The sequence below is a fragment of the Artemia sp. Qi Xiang Cuo genome, chromosome 1 (genome assembly GCF_049724085.1).
Source record: "Artemia sp. Qi Xiang Cuo chromosome 1, ASM4972408v1, whole genome shotgun sequence".
Lineage (NCBI taxonomy): Eukaryota > Metazoa > Arthropoda > Branchiopoda > Anostraca > Artemiidae > Artemia > Artemia sp. Qi Xiang Cuo.
The window spans coordinates 42,163,050-42,184,497 of NC_142794.1; the positions used below are offsets into that span (position 1 = coordinate 42,163,050).

A 21,448-nucleotide genomic window follows, 5' to 3' on the forward strand; every position below is an offset into this window, starting at 1 on the left:
CCATGAAACATCCATCAATGCGAGAAAAATCCTGTTTTTTCATTCTCACTGAGAAAACCCATAAAACAGACATAAACTGCTGTTGACATCCATGAAAAACAACAAACAAATTAACTAATACTCATAACCGTCCAAGAAACATCCATAAAAGTGAGAAAAATCCTGTTTTTTCATTCTCAGTGACAAAAACCATAAATTATGTACTGTCAGCGTTACACTAAATTCTAGATGGCAGCACGGTGTTCGTACGGGAGATATTAAGGCTTCCCTACTTGCGTCATTGGTGCTTCACTGAAAATGAATTACTCGTATATTATAAATTTATTATTTTCCAGTTCTTACAGCATTGAAAATGAAAATAAAAATTACAGTGAAAAAATTTTTTGAACTGATGGATCTTTCAACAATTAATATCATTATATATCTAATATTCAATTTGATTTTGTTTATACTTTCCAAGACTGTTGAAGACTCATATAGTCTTACCATTTTTTTTATCTCTGCCATTTTTTGTAACTAATCGTGTTAGTTTGTTATGAAAACATTCTATGGCTTCTAGGCATTTCTATTTGAGCGGAAAACTGCACCTCAAACTTTGTGGAACATGCATTTTCTTGTATGAAACACCAAAATATAATAAAATGTCAAGTTTCGGAGTGTTCCATCACTCGCAAGCAAGTGCCATTTGTATTTTTGAATCCAAAAGGTCAATTTAGGCGGTTGAAGGTAGGCTAATTCTCGCAGCAATCGTATTCAGTCGTTCTATGGTTCACATTTTCAACAACTGGCGTCTAGACTATCATATAATCTACCAAGAATGCAACTACCCCCAAGTCAGTACCAATAAATAAATGAAACCCGAGAGGAACAAATATTAAAATAAATATTAGAGTCAAACTCAAAACGATCATAAATTAATGTGAGTAGGGTTCAAAACCCCTATGCTTTCTAAAAGCCAGAATATAATTTGTACTTTACTGAAAAAAAATTAAAATGAGTTTACTTAAAAAAAAAATGTGCATTGTCAATTTAATATACATATGCTGATATTTATTCCCTAAAATCTTAATTAATTTTTGTGATTTCTTAAAGTTACAAAAGCAAAAATATTTCAAAGAATTGTTTTCAGTAAAGCGCCAATGCCGCAGTAAGTTTTATGCTTCTGTAGTGATACGGTACCCAAACTCTTGTCTGTAGTTATTTTTATTCAATTCAAACTTGATTTGCATGTTCAATTTAAGTTTTACTCGTTTTAAGATTTATTTATTCATTTACATTAATATATATTGTATGTTTGTTCGCATTGATTGTTTATTTAATTTCTGTTCGTTTTAAGTTTCATTTATACTTTAATAGCAAAAATATTTTTTTTCCTTTTAAGCTTGACTTTCATATTCAATCTAACCATTGCTCGCTTTAAGATCTATTTATTCATTTATATTATTACTTGTTGAATGTTTTTTGCTATGATTGTTTATTTTATTTCCGTTCGTTTTGGGGTTAATTTATTCTTTAATTGTAATTTCTGGTCGTTTCGAGTTTGAATTTTAACAGGTATTTGTATCTCCTGAGCTTAAGTTTAAAATGGCCTTTACTTTTCTTTGAAAAACTTATTTTTCGGAAAGTTTTTTTTAATTAATTTTAATAAATGCTGATTCAAGCATATTCTATTTATGAAAACTTTTTATTGTTGTTTTAGGATGAATATTCGCTAAAATTATGGATTATTTTGTTCCAGCGGCAATCTTTACACCTTTTCCAAATTTTGGATAATCACTAGAAACCATCTTTTCTGGATTTAATATAGTATTTTTGATTCCAGCACGACCAAAATTTCTTTCTACGAATCACATTGTCAGAGCTAAAGCACTTAGCATGATTTCTCTCCCTTGCAGAGCTTCTGGAAGAGAAACTAGAGGAACTAATTGGTTCTTTGACCCTGGGAATCTGACGATTCATAATCAAAGAAGAATCTCAAAAAACTCAGCTAATGAACTGGTCATTAGGGAGGTTCGTCCTTCTTTTTGTTTTTGTTTTTCCTTTTCGGCTTGTAATTTTAATTGGAGCAGATATTGAAACCTTTGCAAGAATAAGCTCCAGCGCCAAACCCTTCCTTATCTCTGTATTTACTTAGCAAGAAGATTGGACATTCTGTTGTCATAGCAAGTGTGACAAACAAGTTCCTTTTAAAATATAAAGACGTCGTTCAGAGCTGTATCTCCACGAATTACGTGAGAGCTAACCTACTAATAGCCATGATTTGCACAATAAATTTGTCTTATGATTAATAGAATCCTAGTCTGAGTTTGAACAAAATTTGGAATAGTGAAATAACTTGGAATAAACTGAATCTTACTCTGAATCTGAACAAAATTTGCCATTCTGTTGTCATGACAAGTGTGACAAACAAGTTCCTTTTAAAATATAAAGACGTTGTTCAGAGCTGTATCTCCATGAATTACGTGAGAACTAACCTGAATCCTAGTCTGAATCTGAACAAAATTAGCAATAGTAAAATAACATAGGATTAACTTAGGATAAACTTAATCCTATTCTGAATCTGAAAAAAAATTTGCAATAGGGAAACTTAGGATAAACTGAATCCTAGTCTTAATCTGAACAAAATTTGCTATAGCAAAATAACTTAGGATAAACTGAATCCTAGTCTGAATCTGAGGAAAATTTGCAATAGTAAAATAACTTAGAATAAACTGAATCCTTGTCTGAATCTGAACAAAATTTTCAACAGCAAAATAACTTAGGATTAATTGAATCCTAATCTGAATCTGAAAAAAATTTGCAATAGGAAAATAATAAATGTGTTATTTCAAAACACAGTGAAAACAACCAAATAAAAAATAAATAATGCAATAAGCTGAAAAGGGAAAGTCAAGCATCCAATGTCTTACCTTTATTGGCAACAGTTGTTTCTTTTTGGAAAAATTTATGATGGTATTTTGTGCAATTACTTCCAAAAATTTGGGAAAAACTTGACAATATTGGATATAGTTTCCGAACTAATTTTTTTCAAGAACTTCAAGAACATAGTGCTGGTCAAGAGTATTGTAAAAATCTGCCAGTAAGAGGTCTTAAAAGAGACATAAATTCCATAAATGTTTCTTGAGTGAAATCACTTTTGACAAGCAAACGTCAATTTTCATAATTGCGATGAAAAGCTTTTCGCATTTAATACGGTAACAGAGTTTCTACTTTCTCTTTTTTGTAAAAACAAACCTCTCACGGCTGGGAGGTTTGCATAAGGAATCATTTCCTAATTCCTGAGCTTTTCTTATTTTTTCATTGGTTCTTGCACTTTCGAATTCCTTTTTCTGATTTAAGTAGGTTTTTACTATCCACCACCCACCTGCATTCATACGAGAAAAATACGTCCACGATTTTTAATTGTCCTATTCCTTTTATTTTACTTCGCTTTGCTAGTGGCTATTGTCTATCCTTAGTAATCATACTCTTTAATAAACGCTCTAATTAAAACAAAACAAACTTTCTTTCTGATAGAAGTAAAGAGCAAAGATTAATCTTTGGAATAAGATAAAAGTAAAGACTAAGCGAAGAAAGGATTAAAGTAAAGAGCAAGAATTATTGCTTCGCAGTTTATGCACCATAGACCTACAATATTGGTTCAAATAAAGTGACTCATAATATTTCTCTAAATTTTTAGAAAACTAGTGCTTTACTGAAAACACAAAATTGACACAGTAAAACACGAATAGGAGCAGAAAATAAGCACCCTGTGGCAGATAAAAGCTTAGTTAGTCTTTCACCGGTCTTAAAATTGGTAAATTTTAGTCTACAATTTAGTTCTTTCAGAACCTCAAGAGGAACCAGTTTTGAGTAAAGGGCTCGTTTTTCAGAATTTTTGCCTTTGTTAGTGTTATATTTTTGTTTGTGTAAAATCTTAACATAATTTATAATCATTCTAGCCAAGGCTCTGGTTGGATATTTTGGCAAAATCATTGCTACTAATGTTTTAATAACAAATATGTTTCTCCCTAATGTCTGGGACACAGGATACTTACACTTATCGATAAATATTAGTTACACAGAATTTTTTATTGTTTAAAATTTTTATTGTTTATTTTATTTTTAAAACAGAGTCAATTTTTATCATATTTCGTTCGCGATTTTTTGGGTTGAAAAAATCTCACCTTTCAAATATGAAATGGATTATCTCATATTTGAAATCAGAGGTATCATTGACTATTTCAGACAGAGTTATCATTTGAAGCATGTTTTTATTTTTCATTGAAGTCTGATTTCATGCTGACCGAGCTCATAAAAATCAAAAGCATTCTGAGCATGGCTGTACATATTGATTGTAATTTCGGTAAAGCACTTATTAGAGGGATGGGAGGCTGAAGTCACCCTCCCCCCCTACAGGTAAATATTATGTAAAAATAAAGTATATTGAATACTTCATAAAAATTGATATTTTGGTGAATCTAACAGATTGTTATGCTTTTTTTTACAAAAGTAACGGTTTGAAATTGATCATTCGAAATTGTAAGACACACGTTTGTCATTGTTGTGACTTGTACAGTGTTCTTATAATTTCTCTCTTTTCTCTCTTTCCCTCTCTCTTTCTCTCTCTATTTTTTTCTATATTCCTCTCTCTTTGCTTGGCAGAACTGTAAATAAGTGAGTGGTGGGAATAGAAAAGTAAAGGAAGGCCCTCTCCAAGAATAAAATTTTGGTTTAGTAATGACGGGCACCCTCTCATCAGGGCATGCCCATGCGAGCTAAATGCTATCTTGCGGAAAAATTATAAATTTTTTCCTTAATCCATGGCACCAGGTACTTTTGTGTGTCTGATACGCCGTTACTCTCTTGCTTTGTTCCCTCAAGAGGTTTTAGACACTTGTTGAATGTTCTAAATAAAATCTTTGAATCTTTTAAAAATAACAAAAACTCGTAAAATCGCGTTTTATAAAAATTAATAAAATGAAAAATATGAAATTTTACAAGTGAAATGTTTTTTTACAAGCACAAGAAACTAAATATAAGTTCCTTGCGTGTTTAAATTTTTAAAGTAACTATTTCTGTTTCAGCTGTTTTATTTAATGAACTTAAAAAGACAACAAAAATTAATCCCCCGATGGAGAGCAGGGCTCGTGAAGTAGGAAATAGTGACAAAAACATATACTGATCTGGATATAATAATGATGAAAACGAAAGAAAAACTTGCCAAGAAAAAGATAAAAAGAAAAAAAAGCGAAAGAAAAACTGTCTGAGTGAGGTATGGGGAGAAATTTCAACATGGATACAAAAACCCACAAAAAAAGAAGAGATTAATACTTTTCAAACCTCATATTTTGTTATCACAAGTCAAAACCAATCTTTATTGATCTTTCTTTCCTTAAATTCCGCTGAGATTGCCAAGATGATTAGAATTTTATCTTTCAACTTGTATTTGTTTGAAATTAACGGTATTTAGCATCTAATTGAAGTTCCAGACCTTTGAGAACTAAGAAAAGGAATTCGACATGTTCTAGAACCCCTAAGAGTCGAAAAAGGGAGCAGAATCAGAATTTTTTTTTAAGTAACTACCAAATTTTGTATTTGAAAATGTCATATCGAAATAACAAATTCTCTTATATTTTTAAAATCTAACGAACTCAAGAAATAAATAAAGTTCTGGTTCTAAAGCATTTTGACAGTCGATATAGAAATATTCTAGTATTCTCACTATTTTATTTTGAAGCACCTATTTTGATTTTATTTGCGTCTAAAGAATATTAAGATAAATAATTAAGCATTAATTAAAGTAAGAAGCAATGAAAGAATAGTAAACTATTTTTAGTATTTAAAACGGGAAGATATCTTTCAAAAGATGCTCAATACCTTGCGAAACTTTTATCTTTAAATAATCAGTATGATTTGGAAATGACAATAAGGGATCAAGAAAAGTCCCTAAATAAGTTTATGACTGTATGATTGGACCCAGTGGATTTTTTTTTCTCGCTATCGTGAAGCTCTTGACAAGAGATTATTTGAAAAGCATGCCCTCAACGATCAAAGATCATAGATTTAGTTTCCAAAAACATTGATACCAAACTATTATAAAAAGACTGTCGATTAACAGAATTACGTGACTTAATCAAACTTTCAACCATTGTAAATGAATCCTTCCCTTTAACAGACAAAGGTGTGTCATCTGCAAAAAGACTTGCAATATTAATATTTTCCTGCCAACTTTGCGGGAGATAATTATTACACACTAAAAGTAGAAGCAAATTTAATATTGAACGTTAATTGACACCTTAACGTTGATATAATCAAGGTTATTTAAGTTACACAAATATGCATCCAAATTTACCGTGCTTTCATGTACACAGAGGTATGACTTCATTATTTAGAATCTTCTTTCTCTTAACCTGAATTTTTCACCTTATCAAATGAAATTCAGAGAGGAAAGAAAATAACAAAATGAAAAATAAAATAAAAAAAGGTGAAAAAACAAGGATTTTTATCAGCCAGTGGCGAACCATGAAGACGAAGAAAAATCTACCGTGATTTCTTGTATACAGAGGTCTGACTTTATTATTTAGAATCTTCTATCTCTTAACAGGAATTTTTCATCTTATCAAATGAAATTCAGAGAGGAAAGAAAATAACAAAATGAAAAATAAAATCAAAAATAGGTGATAAAACAAGGATTTTGTCAGCCAGTGGTGAACTATGAAGACGAAGAAACAAGCAAATATTTCGACAAAGACCTCCGCCAAGTCGTCCTCAGCGCTAAACAAAAAAGAAAGAAAAGAAAAAAGATACCGACGAAAATCGAACCTTTCGAAGTTTGCTTGACAACGACAATATTCGTCGGTAAATCATCTGAAAGTTTATTATATCCCAAGGAAGTACTATTTCTTAGATTCTTTTAAAATTTCAAAATATTTTAAATTCTACATAAGTAACGGGGCCAGAAATATGTTAGTATTTTCAATGGGAGGGAGGTATTGGTTATGTCCCAGACGAGACGAAAACATGCTCCTGGCGGAGCAAGAGATGGTCCAATACTAGTAATATATTGAACAAAGTAAGTAAGTAAGTAAGTAAGTAAGTAAATTTATTGCCCGAAAATTCACATGGAATTAAAACGGAGTATAACAAAGGAAAATAAAAGAAAAGTCACAATAGGAAAAATCACCAAACATATTTACACATAAACATCCCACAGTTCGTGGTTCTCTAACATCCATACCATTTTCACAAGATAGCACCTCAGAATGCCAAAACTTTTATTTCTACAAATTTTTTCCTTGATTAAATTTAAATTTCCCAGAAAAATCTGATATCTGAAAATATTTTTGATAAAAAAAAACCATTCATTTTTCGTAAAGAGATTCTTATAATTTTAAAATTATGTTTGTCTCTGTGGAATGTTTTTTCTAATTTTGTATAAATATTTTTTTTGTCTATAATTCATCTAAAGATGATTCTGCTATGCAAGGTTTTTTTTTCGCAGTATGCTCCTTTCCTTTTGCTTATCTGCGTGAACAAAAAGGACCAAGCTTTTCAATACAGTTTAAAAATTAAAAAAAGTTTAAAAATTAAATGATTAGTTTGGATTCCTCTCATTGGCTACTGTACTCCACTCAGTATTACCAACCCAATCTGCTAATCCGAACAAATGTTTATGTGAGAAATCTCAATCCATTGTTTGACTTTTTCATTAAACGGGAAATATAGCAAAAGATCAGGCATAATTATATAATGGTCAGATAAACCATCTGGAATAACGGATGTACTAAGGCTTTATAAAGTGTTAGTAATGTAAATCGCGTTATAACCCCGATGTGATAGCGGTGTTATAAAGTAAAAATGTATTATGAGTTAGTAAAAACTACCTGTCAGATATCTTAGATGGCTTAGACATACAAAGTTTAATCTAGGAGAAAATGAACTTTCCAAAAACTGCAGGGTGTTTTTTATGTATTATTATCTTGTTTGTAAATATTAGTTTCATTAAATCATTATAAAATAACCAATAACCAGATAAGGAGTAACAATACTAATTAGTTTATCCAAAATAGTTTCAAAATGATTTTCAAATTCTATCTGGCTAGCTTCATAAGCTTCTGATTATTTGGGAAAGAACATTCAATTTCACCAGCTACAATAATATTGAAAGGTCATTGGCAAAAAATCTAGTCTTAAGCGTGGTGGTATGCATTTATTTATTAATTTTTATTTTTTTTTTTAATTTTTTTTTTGTTAAAACACTAAGCCCACCTTGCTTTTTCTACTTCAACCAATATAAAAATTTAAAATCTCGGACATTGCTATTTTCAATTGTAAAATCATCTTAAAAAGTTTTAAATGTACCTAAAAAGTTCCCTTTCTGAAGCTGATAAAAAAGGCTTAGTCACTTCGTGTTAAATCATCTAGTCCTAACAATTCCAGAATGATACCCTCCGCGCATTTATATTTTTCTCTATCAGTTGACTCAAAAAAAATATACTGATATTTTTGGATATAAAAATTACCAGAAGTTAGAGCTGATGATAATTGACTAAAGTTTCGATGAAGATCGAATATAAATGTATCATTTGAATTATATCCCATATAACGTACTTCAATTTCAGCTCTTACCAGAGGATTCGGGTAATTACACATGTATCACTATTTTGGATGAGATTAAGCATTCAGTAACACATATTTTAGAAGTTCTTAGTGTTCCGAAGCGTCCTACGTTGACTTTGAAGTTAGCGACAGAAGATTCATTGACTGTAAGCTGGACAGCAGAGCATGGTGGAATCTTAGCAATTACTGGTAAAATATGTTTAATATCTTCATGTATTCTTTGTGGTCTCGTTTCAATTGCAATTTTAGTCTAAAAATGACTTAAATAGTCTAAAAATGACTTAAATATGCATTGTCAGTTTAATATACGTATGCTGATATTGAATTTTTTCAGTAAAGTACAATTTTGTTCTGGCTTTTAGAAAGCATGGGGTTTAAAAATCAACTCACATTAATTTCTGCTCGTTTTGAGTTCGACTCTGTTAATTTATTTTAATTTCTTTTTGTTTTGGGTATTATTTATTTATCGATACCAATTTGTGGTAGTTGTATGCTTGATAAATTGTTTGATTCTGTTTTTGGTTATTTTTGGTTTAATGGAGTTCTTTACTTTTTTTTTAAATTAAATAAAAAAAACAAGTTTTTTTTAACTGAAAGTAAGGAGCGACATTGAAACTTAAAACGAACAGGAATTATTCCGTATATGAAAGAGGCTGTACCCTCCTCAGCACCTCGCTCTTTACGCTAAAGTTTTTTATTTTTAAAAAAAATAGATTTGTGATAAAGTAAAAATTTAGCGTAAAGAGTGAGGCGGTGAGGAGGGGACAGCCCCTTTCATATACGGAATAATTTCTGTTCGTTTTAAGTTTGAATGTCGCTCCTTACTTTCAGTTAAAAAAACTTGTTTTTTTAAATTAATTTTTGAACGTTTTTGCATTAACGCAGGTTTTGATTTTGGCTCACCGTACTTGAATAGTTAAAACAAAATTTGCATATTAATTTTACTTTTATTTGGTTAAATGGCTTTCTTGAAACTTGTTGAATTTTATTTACGAACGTTTTTATTAGTAATAAATATACGTAACTTACGAATTAACTTTCGTATCGAACTTCTATATTCATATATTTTTGATACGTATATTAGGGGGTTTGCCCTCTAGTCAATACCTTGCTGTTTAAGCTAAAGTTCAAATTTTGTTCCAATTCTCTAAAAATTACCCCTTAATCACAAAGGCCGTTAATTAGAATAAATAGCTCTTATGAAAGTACTAAAAAATGTTTGGCTTAAAGAGCGAGGTATTGACTAGGGGGTGAACCCAATCATATAGCTAATATTTTCTGTTCGTTTTAAGTTTTGATGTTGCTCCTTACTTTCAGTTGAAAAACTTGTTTTTTATATTGAATTTCTGATTTTTTTTTAATATTGCTGGGGAGTCCGGCGCCCTCTTCATAGCAATATCCCTTCCCCCATGAAAACTTCCTTCATGGAAAGAGTTTCCCACATACCCCCAACCCACCCCCACCCCCCACTACCAGAAAAACTCCCCCTGAAAACGTCTGTTTACTTCCCAATAACCAATGCTATATGCTAACATTGGGTTAAGTTCATAACTTTCAGCCATTCCTCTGAGGGCTTCGGGGGATTATGTCATCCAAAAAGATATTGTTATCGCATTTTCGACCATACTAAGCAAACCGGGCATCTCTAACTTTTGATCAGGTGCCTTTGGGAAAAAAATGAGCATGGGAGGAGGCCTAGTTGCTCTCCATTTTTCTTGGTCACTTAAAAGGGGCACTAGAGCTTTTAATTCCCGGTCCAATGAGCCCTCCTACGATATTCTAGGACCACTGGGTCAATACGATTACCCCTGGGAAAATAAAAACAAATAAACAAATAAATACGCATCCGTGATCTTTCTTCTGGCAAAAAATGTAAAATTCCACATTTTTGTAGATAGGAGCTTGAAACCTCTACAGTTGGGTTTTTTGATACGCTGAATATGATGGTGTGATTTTCATTAAGGTTCTATAACTTTTAGGGGGTCTTTTCCCTTTTTTGAAAATCAGCCAAATTTTCTCAGGCGCGTAACTTTTAATGGGTAAGATCAAACTTGATGGAACTTATATATTTGAAATCACAATTAAAATCTGATAGCTTAAAACCCTTGCCCCCAATCTCTGGGGTTTGTTTCAACCCCAAAAGCCTTGTTATATGATACTTAGACCATTTTCAATAGAATGGCTATTTCAAAATTTCTATTAGATACATTTTGGGACAATACAACATGTGTGTGGGGGGAGGGGTACCTTCCTTCCGATTACTTAGAGTCTTAAAAAGAGGACTAGAGCGACTGATTACCAATTCAATGTGCCCCCTCCGAAGTTTGTATGTTAGAAGTGTTTCTTTCTATAAAAACCTTGGATGTCCCCAGGATATAAATTACAACCCTTGCCCTGAGGGCTGGGGGGATTTTTTATCCTCAAAAACATAATTTTCAGACCTTTCTGATACGCTGAATAAAATCGCCATTTCAAAAACTTGATTGTAAGTGTTTTGGGAAATGATGGGCATGGAGGGGGGGGGCATTTGCCCTCTTATCGCTTTCGACTAATAAAAAAGGCACTAGTCCTATCGATTTCCAATCCAATGAGCCCTTTTTGAAGCTTCTATGACAAAACTTTCTATATAAACCTCATATGCCCCAAGACCATAGCTTATGTCCCTTGTCCTAAGGGTTATGGGGGGAGGGTTATCATTCTCAAAGACATAATTTCCAGACCTTTCAACTACATTGAACAAAATGATCGTATCAAAATATTGATCGGAAATGTGTGAGGAAGTGATTGAGATGGGGCGGGGGTGATGCTCCCTCCGATTACTTTCGACTATTAAAAAGGGCAACATCCCTCTCAATTTCCTATCAAATTACCCCTTTTCGAAGTCTTTACGACAACGCTTTCAATAAAAACATTATATGCCCCCAGGGCATAACTTACAATCTTAGTCCTGAGGGCTGGGGGGGGGGGGACTGTCAAACTGAAAAACATAATTTTCGGACCCTTCAACTACGTTAAACAAAATATTGATCGGAAGTTTTTGGGAAAATGATGGGCGTGGGTGGGACATCCGCCCTCCGATCGGTTTTGACTATTAATAAGGGCACTAGCCATCTCCATTCCCAATTGAATGATCCCATTTTGAAGTTTCTACGTCAATGCATTCAATAAAAACCTTATATGCCCCCAGGGCATAACTTCCACCTTTAGCCCTGCAGGCTGTGGGAGTTGTCGTACACAAAAACATAGTTTCCGGACCCTTCAATTACGTTCAACAAAATGGCTATATAAAAATATTGATCTGAAGTGTTTGGAGAAATGATGGGCGGGGGGGGGGGGGCATTGACTTTCCAATCACTCTTGACTATTAATAAGGGCACTAGCTCTCTCAGTTCCAAATTGAGCGAGCCCTTTTGATGTTTCTACGAAAAAGCTTTCTATAAAAACTTTATACGCCCCCAGGGCGTAACTTACAACCTTTGCCCTGGGGACTGTGGGGGATTTGTCATCCTCAAAGACATAATTTCTGAGCCTTTGAACTACGTTGAACATAATGGCTTACTAAAAACATTGATTGAATGTGTTTGGGAAAGTGTTTGGCGTGAGAGGGAGTTAGTTGCCCTCCAATCACTTTCGAATATTAAAAAGAGCACTAGCTCTTTCAATTTCCAATCGAATGAGCCCTTTTTGAAGATCTACGACAACACTTTCTATAAATACCTTATATGCCCTAGACCTTCCAACTACGTTGAACAAAATAACCATATCAAAATGTTGATCGTAAATTTTTAGGGAAATGATGGGCGAGGGGCGGAATTTGTCCTTTGATTACTTTCGACTAATAAAAAAGGCACTAGTCCTCCCAAATTTCAGTCGATCAGCCCTTTTGGAAGGGCTGATCAGCCCAAAACTTTCTATAAGGACCTTATATGTCCCAAGGGCATATGTAAGCGTCTTCTAACATTTGAAACATACAAACACACACAAACACACACACACACAAACACAGACACGCACATACACACACACACATACATAGACGCTCACACACAGACACACACAAAAACACACACACACAAACACACACACACACACACACACACACACACACACACACACACACTTTCTTAGAAGTAACAATTTTTTGCTTATAATAACAAGTTTCCTATCAGAATTAGCAAGTTTTTCTTAACACTAACAAAGTTTCTCATCGAAGTAACAACTTTTTCCTTAATACTAAGAAACATTTATTTAACACTAAAAAATTTCTGTTTTAGAAGTAACAGGTTTTTTGTTTTTTTGTTTTTTAACTGTAACACATTTTTCTAATAACACCAACTTATCCGTCAAAAATAACAATTTTATCTTAAAAGTAAAAATTTTTCGTCACTGATACCAAGTTTTCTCTTAGAAGTAGAAGGTTTTCCAGCAAATATAACAAAGTTTTCTTAGAAGTAAAAATTTTTTTCGTTTCCGATAACAACTTTTCAGTCAGAAGTAGCAAGTTTTCCATAACACTAACAAACTTTCTCATCGAATTAACAACATTTTTCCTTACTACTAGGAATCTTTTACTTAACACTATCAAATTTATCTTAAAAGTAACAGGTTTTATCTTATCAGTAACAAATTTTTCTAATAGTACCAACTTTTTGATCAAAGATTACAAATTTCTCTTAAAAGTAACAATTTTTTGTCAATGGTAACAACTTTTATGTTAGAAGTAAAAGTTTTTCTGTCAAGGAAACCAAATTTTTCATAGAAGTAACAATTTTTTGTTTATTATATCAAGTTTTCTGTCAGAAATAACAAGTTTTCCTTAATACTAACAAATTTTCTCATCAAAGTAACAACTGTTTCCTTAATACTAACAATAATTTACTTAACACAGTCAAATTTCTCCTAGAAATAACAAGTATTTTTTTTAACAGTAACGAATTTTTTCTAATAGCACCAGTCTTTCCCGTCAATGATAACAAATTTATTTTAAAAGTAAAAATTTTTCGTCAATGATAAAAAGTTATCTGTTAGAAGTAACAAGTATTCTGTCAAAGATACCAAATTTTTCTTAGAAGTAACAATATTTTCCTTATGATAACAAATTTTTCACCAGAAGTAGCAAGTTTTCCTTATTACTAACAAATTTTCTCTTCGACGTATGAACTTTTTTCCTTAATAGAAATAAACTTCTAACTACACTATCAAATTTCTCTTAAAAGTAAAAATTTTTGCCAGTGATAGCGCGTTTTCTGCTTCAACTAGCAAGTTGTTCAGCAAAGATAACAAATTTTTATTGGAAGTAACAATTCTTTGGTTTATGATAGCAAGTTTCCGGTCGGAAGTAGCAACTTTTCCTTAACACTAACAAATCTTCTCATCAAAGTAACAACTTCTTCCTTAATACTAACAAACTTCTACCTTACACTATAAAATTTCTCCTAGAACTAACAATTATTTCCTTAACACTAACAAATTTTCTCTTCGAGGCATCAACTTTTAAAAAACTTTTGCCTAAAACTATGAAACTTCTCTTAGAAGTAACATTTTTTCTTCACTGATAACAAGTTTTCTGTTAAAAGTAGAAGGTTTTCCAGCAAAGAAAAAAAAATTCTTAAAAGTAACAATTTTGTTCGTTTGTGATAGCAACTTTTCGGTCAGAAGTAGCAAGTTTTCATTAATTCTAACAAATTTTCTCATCGAAGTAACAACATTATTTCCTTAATACTAACAAACTTCTAATTAACACTATCAGACCTCTCTAAGAAGTAACAACTTTTTTCCTTAATATTAACAAACTTTTACCTGACACTATTAAGTTTCTCTTAGAAGTAACAATTTTTCACCAGTGATAACAAGATTTCTGCTAGAACTAGCAAGTTGTCCAGCAAAAACAACAAATTTTCCTTAGAAGTAACGATTTTTTCGTTTATGATAACAGGCTTTCTTTAGCAAGTTATCCTTAACACTAACAAATTGTCTCAACGAAGTAACAACTTTTTCCTTAATACTAACAAGATTTTACTTAACATACTCAAATTTATCTTAGAACTAACTTTTTTTCTCCTAGCAGTAACAAATTTCTTCGTGTGGGTGTGTTGTGTGTCTGTGTGTGTCGGGATCAGTGGGAACAAGACTTTCCCCCATTTTGCGTGTTTCGATATTTTTGCTGATAAATGCCCCCTGGGATTGCGTAAGGGCTGAGAATGCCAGCCCAAGCTTCTAGGCAAAATTCCAAGGTCAAACAACATAACCAACAAACATAACCATTAAACATAATCAACATAACCATCATAACATAACCATCGTAATCATCAAACACCATAACCAACATAACCAACAAACAACATAACCATCAAATATCAAACAACAAACATAACCAACATAACCAACATAACCAACAAAACAAAACAACAAACAACAAACATAACCATCAAACATAACCATCAAACATCAAATCACATAACCAACATAACCGACAAACCACATAAATGGCTATCTAAGAATTTTGATTGGATGTGTTTGGGGAAATGATGGGCGTGAGAGGGAGTTAGTTGCCCTCCAATCACTTTTTGAATGTTAAAAAAGGCACGTGCCCTTTGAATTCCCAATCAAATGAGCCACTTTTGAAGTTTCTACGACAATACTTTCTTTAAAGTCCATAAATGCCCCCAGGCATAACATTTTTTTAATGACCTTTAAATTTTGCCTTGGCTTGTCTTTTGACATTATGGAAGCCATATCGCCGAACCGTTGTTTTTTTTTAGTTGTTCAGGTGGTGGGACAAAAAATTCTCCTTTTGCCTTTGCTTGTCTTTTGTCACTATGAAAAATATATCACCCAACCTTTGTTTTTGTCTAGTCCAGGTTTTTGATTTTCAAAGGTATGGTAGGCATTGATGACCTTATCCATGTCAAAATCCGAAACCCAATCATCATCGCTATCATTCTCAATTTCTTTGGTTCTTTGGCTTATCCTTCGTCATTATACATATACATATCGCCGATTTTTTTTTAACAAAGGTATGGTAGGCATTGATGACCTTGTCCATGTCAGAATCTCAAACCCTACCATAATCACTAGGCTATCATTTTCAGTTTTGACAAGTTTTAATTCTCGCTTTCCACGTTGATTTTCATTGATTCGCTCACATTTTCGGCGTCGCATGTCTTCTAACCTTGTGTGCCTTTACTCTTTATTTTTATTTTTGACTTGCTCACATACTCGGTGTCGGCTGTCTTCTACACGCATGTCTTTGCTTTATACACCTGGAAACGGTAATAGAAAAACAATGGCTGTTGCCAGGGTAAATTTGGGGAATCTTGCCAGGACTCCCGTGGGAATCTTGCCTAGAAACAGTGCTCCGCTAGAAACAGCTGACCGCATTGTAGAGGTGCGAGGGTGTGTCGCGTGACGTCAGAGGGCTTGTCATAGAAAAAAGGGGTGTGTCATAGTGTACCGATAGAAATCCAATACTATTTTTCCTGTGGCTTCCGTGACGTCAGAGGGTATGGTAGGCATTGATGACCTTGTCCATGTCAGAATCTCAAACCCTACCATAATCACTAGGCTATCATTTTCAGTTTTGACAAGTTTTGATTCTCGCTTTCCAGGTTGATTTTGATCGACTCGATCATATGTTTGGCGTCACATGTCTTCTAACCTTGTTTGTCTTTACTTTTCATTTTTATTTTTGACTTGCTCACATACTCGGTGTCGGCTGTCTTCTACACGCATGTCTTTGCTTTATACACCTGGAAACGGTAATAGAAAAACAATGGCTGTTGCCAGGGTAAATTTGGGGAATCTTGCCAGGACTCCCGTGGAAATCTTGCCTAGAAACAGTGCTCCTCTAGAAACAGCTGACCGCATTGTACAGGAGCGAGGGTGTGTCGCGTGACGTCAGAGGGCTTGTCATAGAAAAAAGGGGTGTGTCATAGGGTACCGATAGAAATCCAATACTATTTTTCCTGTGGCTTCTGTGACGTCAGAGGGCTTGCCACAGAGATTCACCTAACCTAACCGTAACAGACATTCAACTCTTGACAAGGATGGGAGGACATTCAACTCTTGCCAAGGATTGGAATCTTGCCAGCCTGGAACGGTGTGAGGGGCTAGGAACTTTACTTGTTAATTTCCCTGTGTTAGTTTCCCTCTCTTACTGCTTGAATCAATGGAGGGGGTACTACTGACATAACTTCTTACCGTTGTCCTGAGGGCTAAGGGGTGAGAGTTTTTATCGTCAAAGAAATAATTTTCAGACCTTTCAACTATGTTGAACAAAATTGCCATCTCAGAATGTTGATCGTAAATGTTTGGGGAAATTACGGGCGGGGGGGGGGGTTGATTTTTACTCCGATTACTTTCGACTATTAAAAAGGGCAACAGCCCTCTTATTTTCATATTGATGAATCATTTTTGAAGTTTTTACGACAACGCTTTCTATAAAAACTTTATAAGCCCAAAGGGTATAACTTACAACCTTAGCCCTGAGGGCTGTGGGGGTTGTCATACTTAAAGACATAATTTTCAGACCCTTCAAATACGTTCAACAAACTGGCTATTTCAAAATGTTGATTGAAAGGGTTTGAGGAAATGATGGGCGTGGGTGGGGCATTCTCCCTCTGATCGCTTTTGACAAAATTTTCAAAATTTTCATTGAATATGTTCGGGGAAATGGTGGGCGTGAAAGAGGTCAAAGGCGCGTGGCGGGCCAAATTTTCATTGAATGTGTTTCGGGACATGGTGGGTGTAAGAGGGAGATTAGTTGCCCTCCCATCACTTTTGACTATTAAAAAGAGAAACTAGCCTTTTCAATTTCCAATTGAATGAGCTGTTTCTGAAGTTTGTACGACAAAACTGTCTATAAAACCTTATGTGCCCCCAGGGCATAACGTACAGCCCTCGCCCTGAGGAGTTTGGGGGGTTTGTCATCCTCAGAGACATAATTTTCAGAACTTTCAACCACATCGAACAAAATAGTTGTCTAAGAATTTTGATTGGATATGTTTGGGGAAATGATTGGCGTGAGAGGGGGTTAGTTGCCCTCCAATCACTTTCGAATGTTAAAAAAGATACATGCCCTATGAATTTCCGATCAAATTACCCACTTTTGAAGTTTCTACGACAATACTTTCTTTAAAGTCCTTAAATGCCCCCAGGCATAAAATTTTTTTTAATGACCTTTAAATTTTGACTTGGGTTGTCTTTTGTCATTATAGAAGCCATATCGCCGAACCTTTGTTTTTTTTAATTGTTAAGGTGGTGGGACAAAAAATTCTCCTTTTGCCTTTGCTTGTCTTTTGTCATTATGAAAAATGTATCACCCAACCTTTGTCTAGTCCAGGTTTTTGATTTTCAAAGGTATGGTAGGCATTGATGACCTTATCCATGTCAAAATCCGAAACCCAATCATCATTGCTATCATTTTCAATTTCTTTGGTTCTTTGGCTTATCCTTCGTCATTATGAAATACATACCGCCGAACTTTTTTTTAACAAAGGTATGGTAGGCATTGATGACCTTATCCATGTCAAAATCCCAAACCCAACCATAATCACTAGGCTATCACTTTCAATTTTGACAAGTTTTTATTCTCGCTTTCCACGTTGATTTTCATTTATTCGCTCACATTTTCGGCGTCGCATGCCTTCTAACCTTGTGTGCTCTTTACTCTTTACTTTACTCTTTACTCTTTATTTTCATTTTTGACTTGCTCAAATGCTCGGTGTTGGCTGTCTTCTAAACGCATGTCTTTGCTTTTCATTTACATTTTTGACAAGCCGCCACTGTCCCTTCTAACTACGTGTGTATTTGCTCTTATTTTTCAATTTTGACTTGCTCACTTGTTCGGTGTCGTATGTCTTCTAACCACGTGTGTCTTTGCTCTTCATTTTCATTTTAATACGTTCTAATTGTCGTTTTCGCATATCTTCTAACCACCTGTGTCTTTGTTCTTCATTTTCATATTTGACACATTTTTGGATCTTGATTAATTCAGACAATTTAGCAATGGTCTTTGCTTTACCTGTCCGTATTTGTGTTGTTGTAACTGATGGCCCAGGTTGTCGAATTTCAGATCTTATCACGTTGGATTGTTCAGATGTTGGTTCCAAAGAATCATTATTTATATAGTAACTACAACTACAAATTTTCGTGCAGCGAAACTTGGACAGAGTCTGAGACAGAATCCAGCGTCTGAACGCCTACTAAACTAACACGTTCCTTCATTCCATGGTAATTTTGTCTTCTAACCACTGATTTTGTTGTGCAATATTTTTGTTTGCAATTCAATTTGATTTTTGTTAATTCTCATTCCATGCCATTCTCTTTAGCTGTACGAAGTCATTTGCTATCTTTTGTAATTTCGCATGCGTCAAAAATAGATCCAAAAAATGATACGACCAACCCTGGAGAAAAAAATGATGTAAATTTTGCTCTTTGAATGTATATAAATGTGATGTCCCTCACATTAATTTTTCTTTAATTGACCATATTCCAATTTGCCGTCCCAGCTCCGGCTAGTTCCAATTAGGCCCTTTTTTTTCGCCATGTTTTTGAAAAAAATAACTTTGATTTATTAATTCATGAGTAAAAAGTGGAGAGAAAGGAGCTCCACATCTATTCTTAGTCCAAAGAGTACTCCTATAAATTGAATAATAGTCGTCTAGAGATACCCGTTATGTTTCTGTGCGTGTAGATAGGAGATGGGAAGCGATTTTTCCCAAGAAAGCTAGGAGGAGGCGACTTGAAGCCTACCAGCTAAAAAAACAAACTAAACAAAAATCCTAAAAGGTACTAATTTCCCTTAGTTGTATGCGGTTTTCATGTCTATTCATATAAGCTCGTCGAGAAATAAAAAAGGTTTAACGATTCATTTATGTTCTGATCGGAGTTTAATCTTTTGTAGAGGTCAAATAGCCGAATACACATTGAATTTCTGAGAGTTTAGTCGGGCGAGGAGAAGTAAAATCTCCATTGAAAACTCCTTGCCAACCTTCAGAAAAAAAAACTCCAGAGTGTATTAAATAACTCATCGTTTAGACAGTAATCATAGGCAGCGCAATAGAGCTGCCTAATTAAAGAACGATGTGCGCACAATGTATTATTTATTTGTTTCTTTCTTTGTTTAGACCAGGGCACTTCATATCGAAGGAGTTGTCGTAGAAACTTCGAAAAGGGCTCATTCGACTGGAAATTGGAAGGGCTTATGCCCTTTTTAATTGCCGAAAGTGATTGGAAGGCAACTACTACCCTTTCCACGCCCATTATTTCCCTAAGCACACCTAATCAAAATTTTGAGATAGCTATTTTGTTCAAAGTAGTTGAAAGATCTTGAAAATATGTCTTTAAGGAGGACACTCCCCTCACAGCGCTCAGGACAAGGGTTGTCCAAATACAAATATATTTTCTATTTTTTATTTCCTTTTACTAAAAATAACCACTTTAGTTTTCATAACGTTAAGCTGTAACTTTTAAATTTGTAAAAATTTCTCAATTAAATCAAGTAATATCTGTAGTTTCCTTGCCGACTTCGCCACCAATGCAGTGTTGGTCTCTTAAATATTTTTCGAGGAGAGATCTATTTACGTTGTTGAATGCCTTTCTTAAGCCTAGAAACGCAACATACAGCTTATTTCTACCTGATACATACTTCTCTATCAATGCACAACACAAATGCTCTATCCGACGTACTATACCCTTTCCTGATACCCCCTGATCCTCTTTAATTACACCATATCCCTCCAACCATTCATTCAACAGAATATCCAAAATCGTTTCTTAAATTTTTCTAAGTGCAGACGCTAATTCTATCAACCTATAGCTATCATGATCACTAAGATTACAGTAGAGGAGGGGGTACCAGCCCGACCCCTCACCCCTGCTGCCACCTACAACTTTTTTTAACACCATATATGAGCACGAGAACCACGTGGTTTATGGTTTTTGTCAATGAGAATTTGAAAAACAGGAATTTTGTCACATTTATGTATGTTTTCTTGGATGATTATGTGTGTTGGTCGATTTATTTGATGTTTTTCATGGATGTTTAATGGTTTTTGTCAGTGAGAATTTGAAAAACAGGAACTATGTCACATTTATGGATGCCATAAGCAATTCATGTCTGTTTTATGGTTTTCTCACTGAGAATAAAAAAATAGGAATTTTCTCACATGGAAAAACATGAATTTTCTCACATTTATGGTTGTTTTCATGGATGGTTATGTGTGTTGTTTGATTTATTTAATGTTTTCTCGGATGTCAACATCAAACTATGGATGTTTTATGGTTTTTGTCAGTGAGAATGAAAAAACAGGAATTTTCTCACTTGGAAAAACAGGAACTTTCTCACTTGGAAAACCATAAACCACGTGGTCCTGTCACGAGTAGCACCTGTGAATTTGATTTACATAATCGCTAGGGGAAATTATTGATTCACGAAGGGGAGAATTAAGAAACATTAAGGCTTCTTTAATCTTAGGTCTGAGGGATAAACATTCTTTAGGTCAGAGAGAAAAATTAATATTCTATTTTTAAATAGGGCTTCATTGATCAATAGTGTCAGGAATTATAAATGAAATCACTTGATATCTTGGAATTATGCGGGAGTCTAAAGAGATAGAAATTCTATTTTTAAATACGACTTCACTGAGCTTTAAGTCGGAGAGATAAATTGATATTCTAACGAAACCTTAATAGTTTAACTAGGAAAATTTATGAGATGAAGAGATTAACGTAGGAAAGGGTTTCCTAGAAATTTGAAATGCGTTAGCGCAGAGATGCCAAACAAAAGGAACACACAGAAATTACGTTTAGGGATTATTTGGGTGAAACGGTTTTATCCATTTTATGG

The 21,448-nt window shown here is 33.8% G+C and overlaps 1 protein-coding gene across 1 annotated transcript in view; it reads left to right on the top strand.

Annotated features, from left to right (window-relative positions):
* The window catches only part of LOC148956330 (cell adhesion molecule Dscam2-like), a gene marked incomplete at its 3' end in the record, with an annotated part of 359,181 nt that overhangs the window by 300,897 nt on the left and 36,836 nt on the right, over positions 1 to 21,448 (top strand). The window contains exons 22-23 of the mRNA XM_089090400.1: positions 1,823 to 2,010; positions 8,604 to 8,790. Coding sequence (XP_088946526.1) covers positions 1,823 to 2,010; positions 8,604 to 8,790 — 375 coding nt within the window. The remainder of the gene's footprint in view (positions 1 to 1,822; positions 2,011 to 8,603; positions 8,791 to 21,448) is intronic.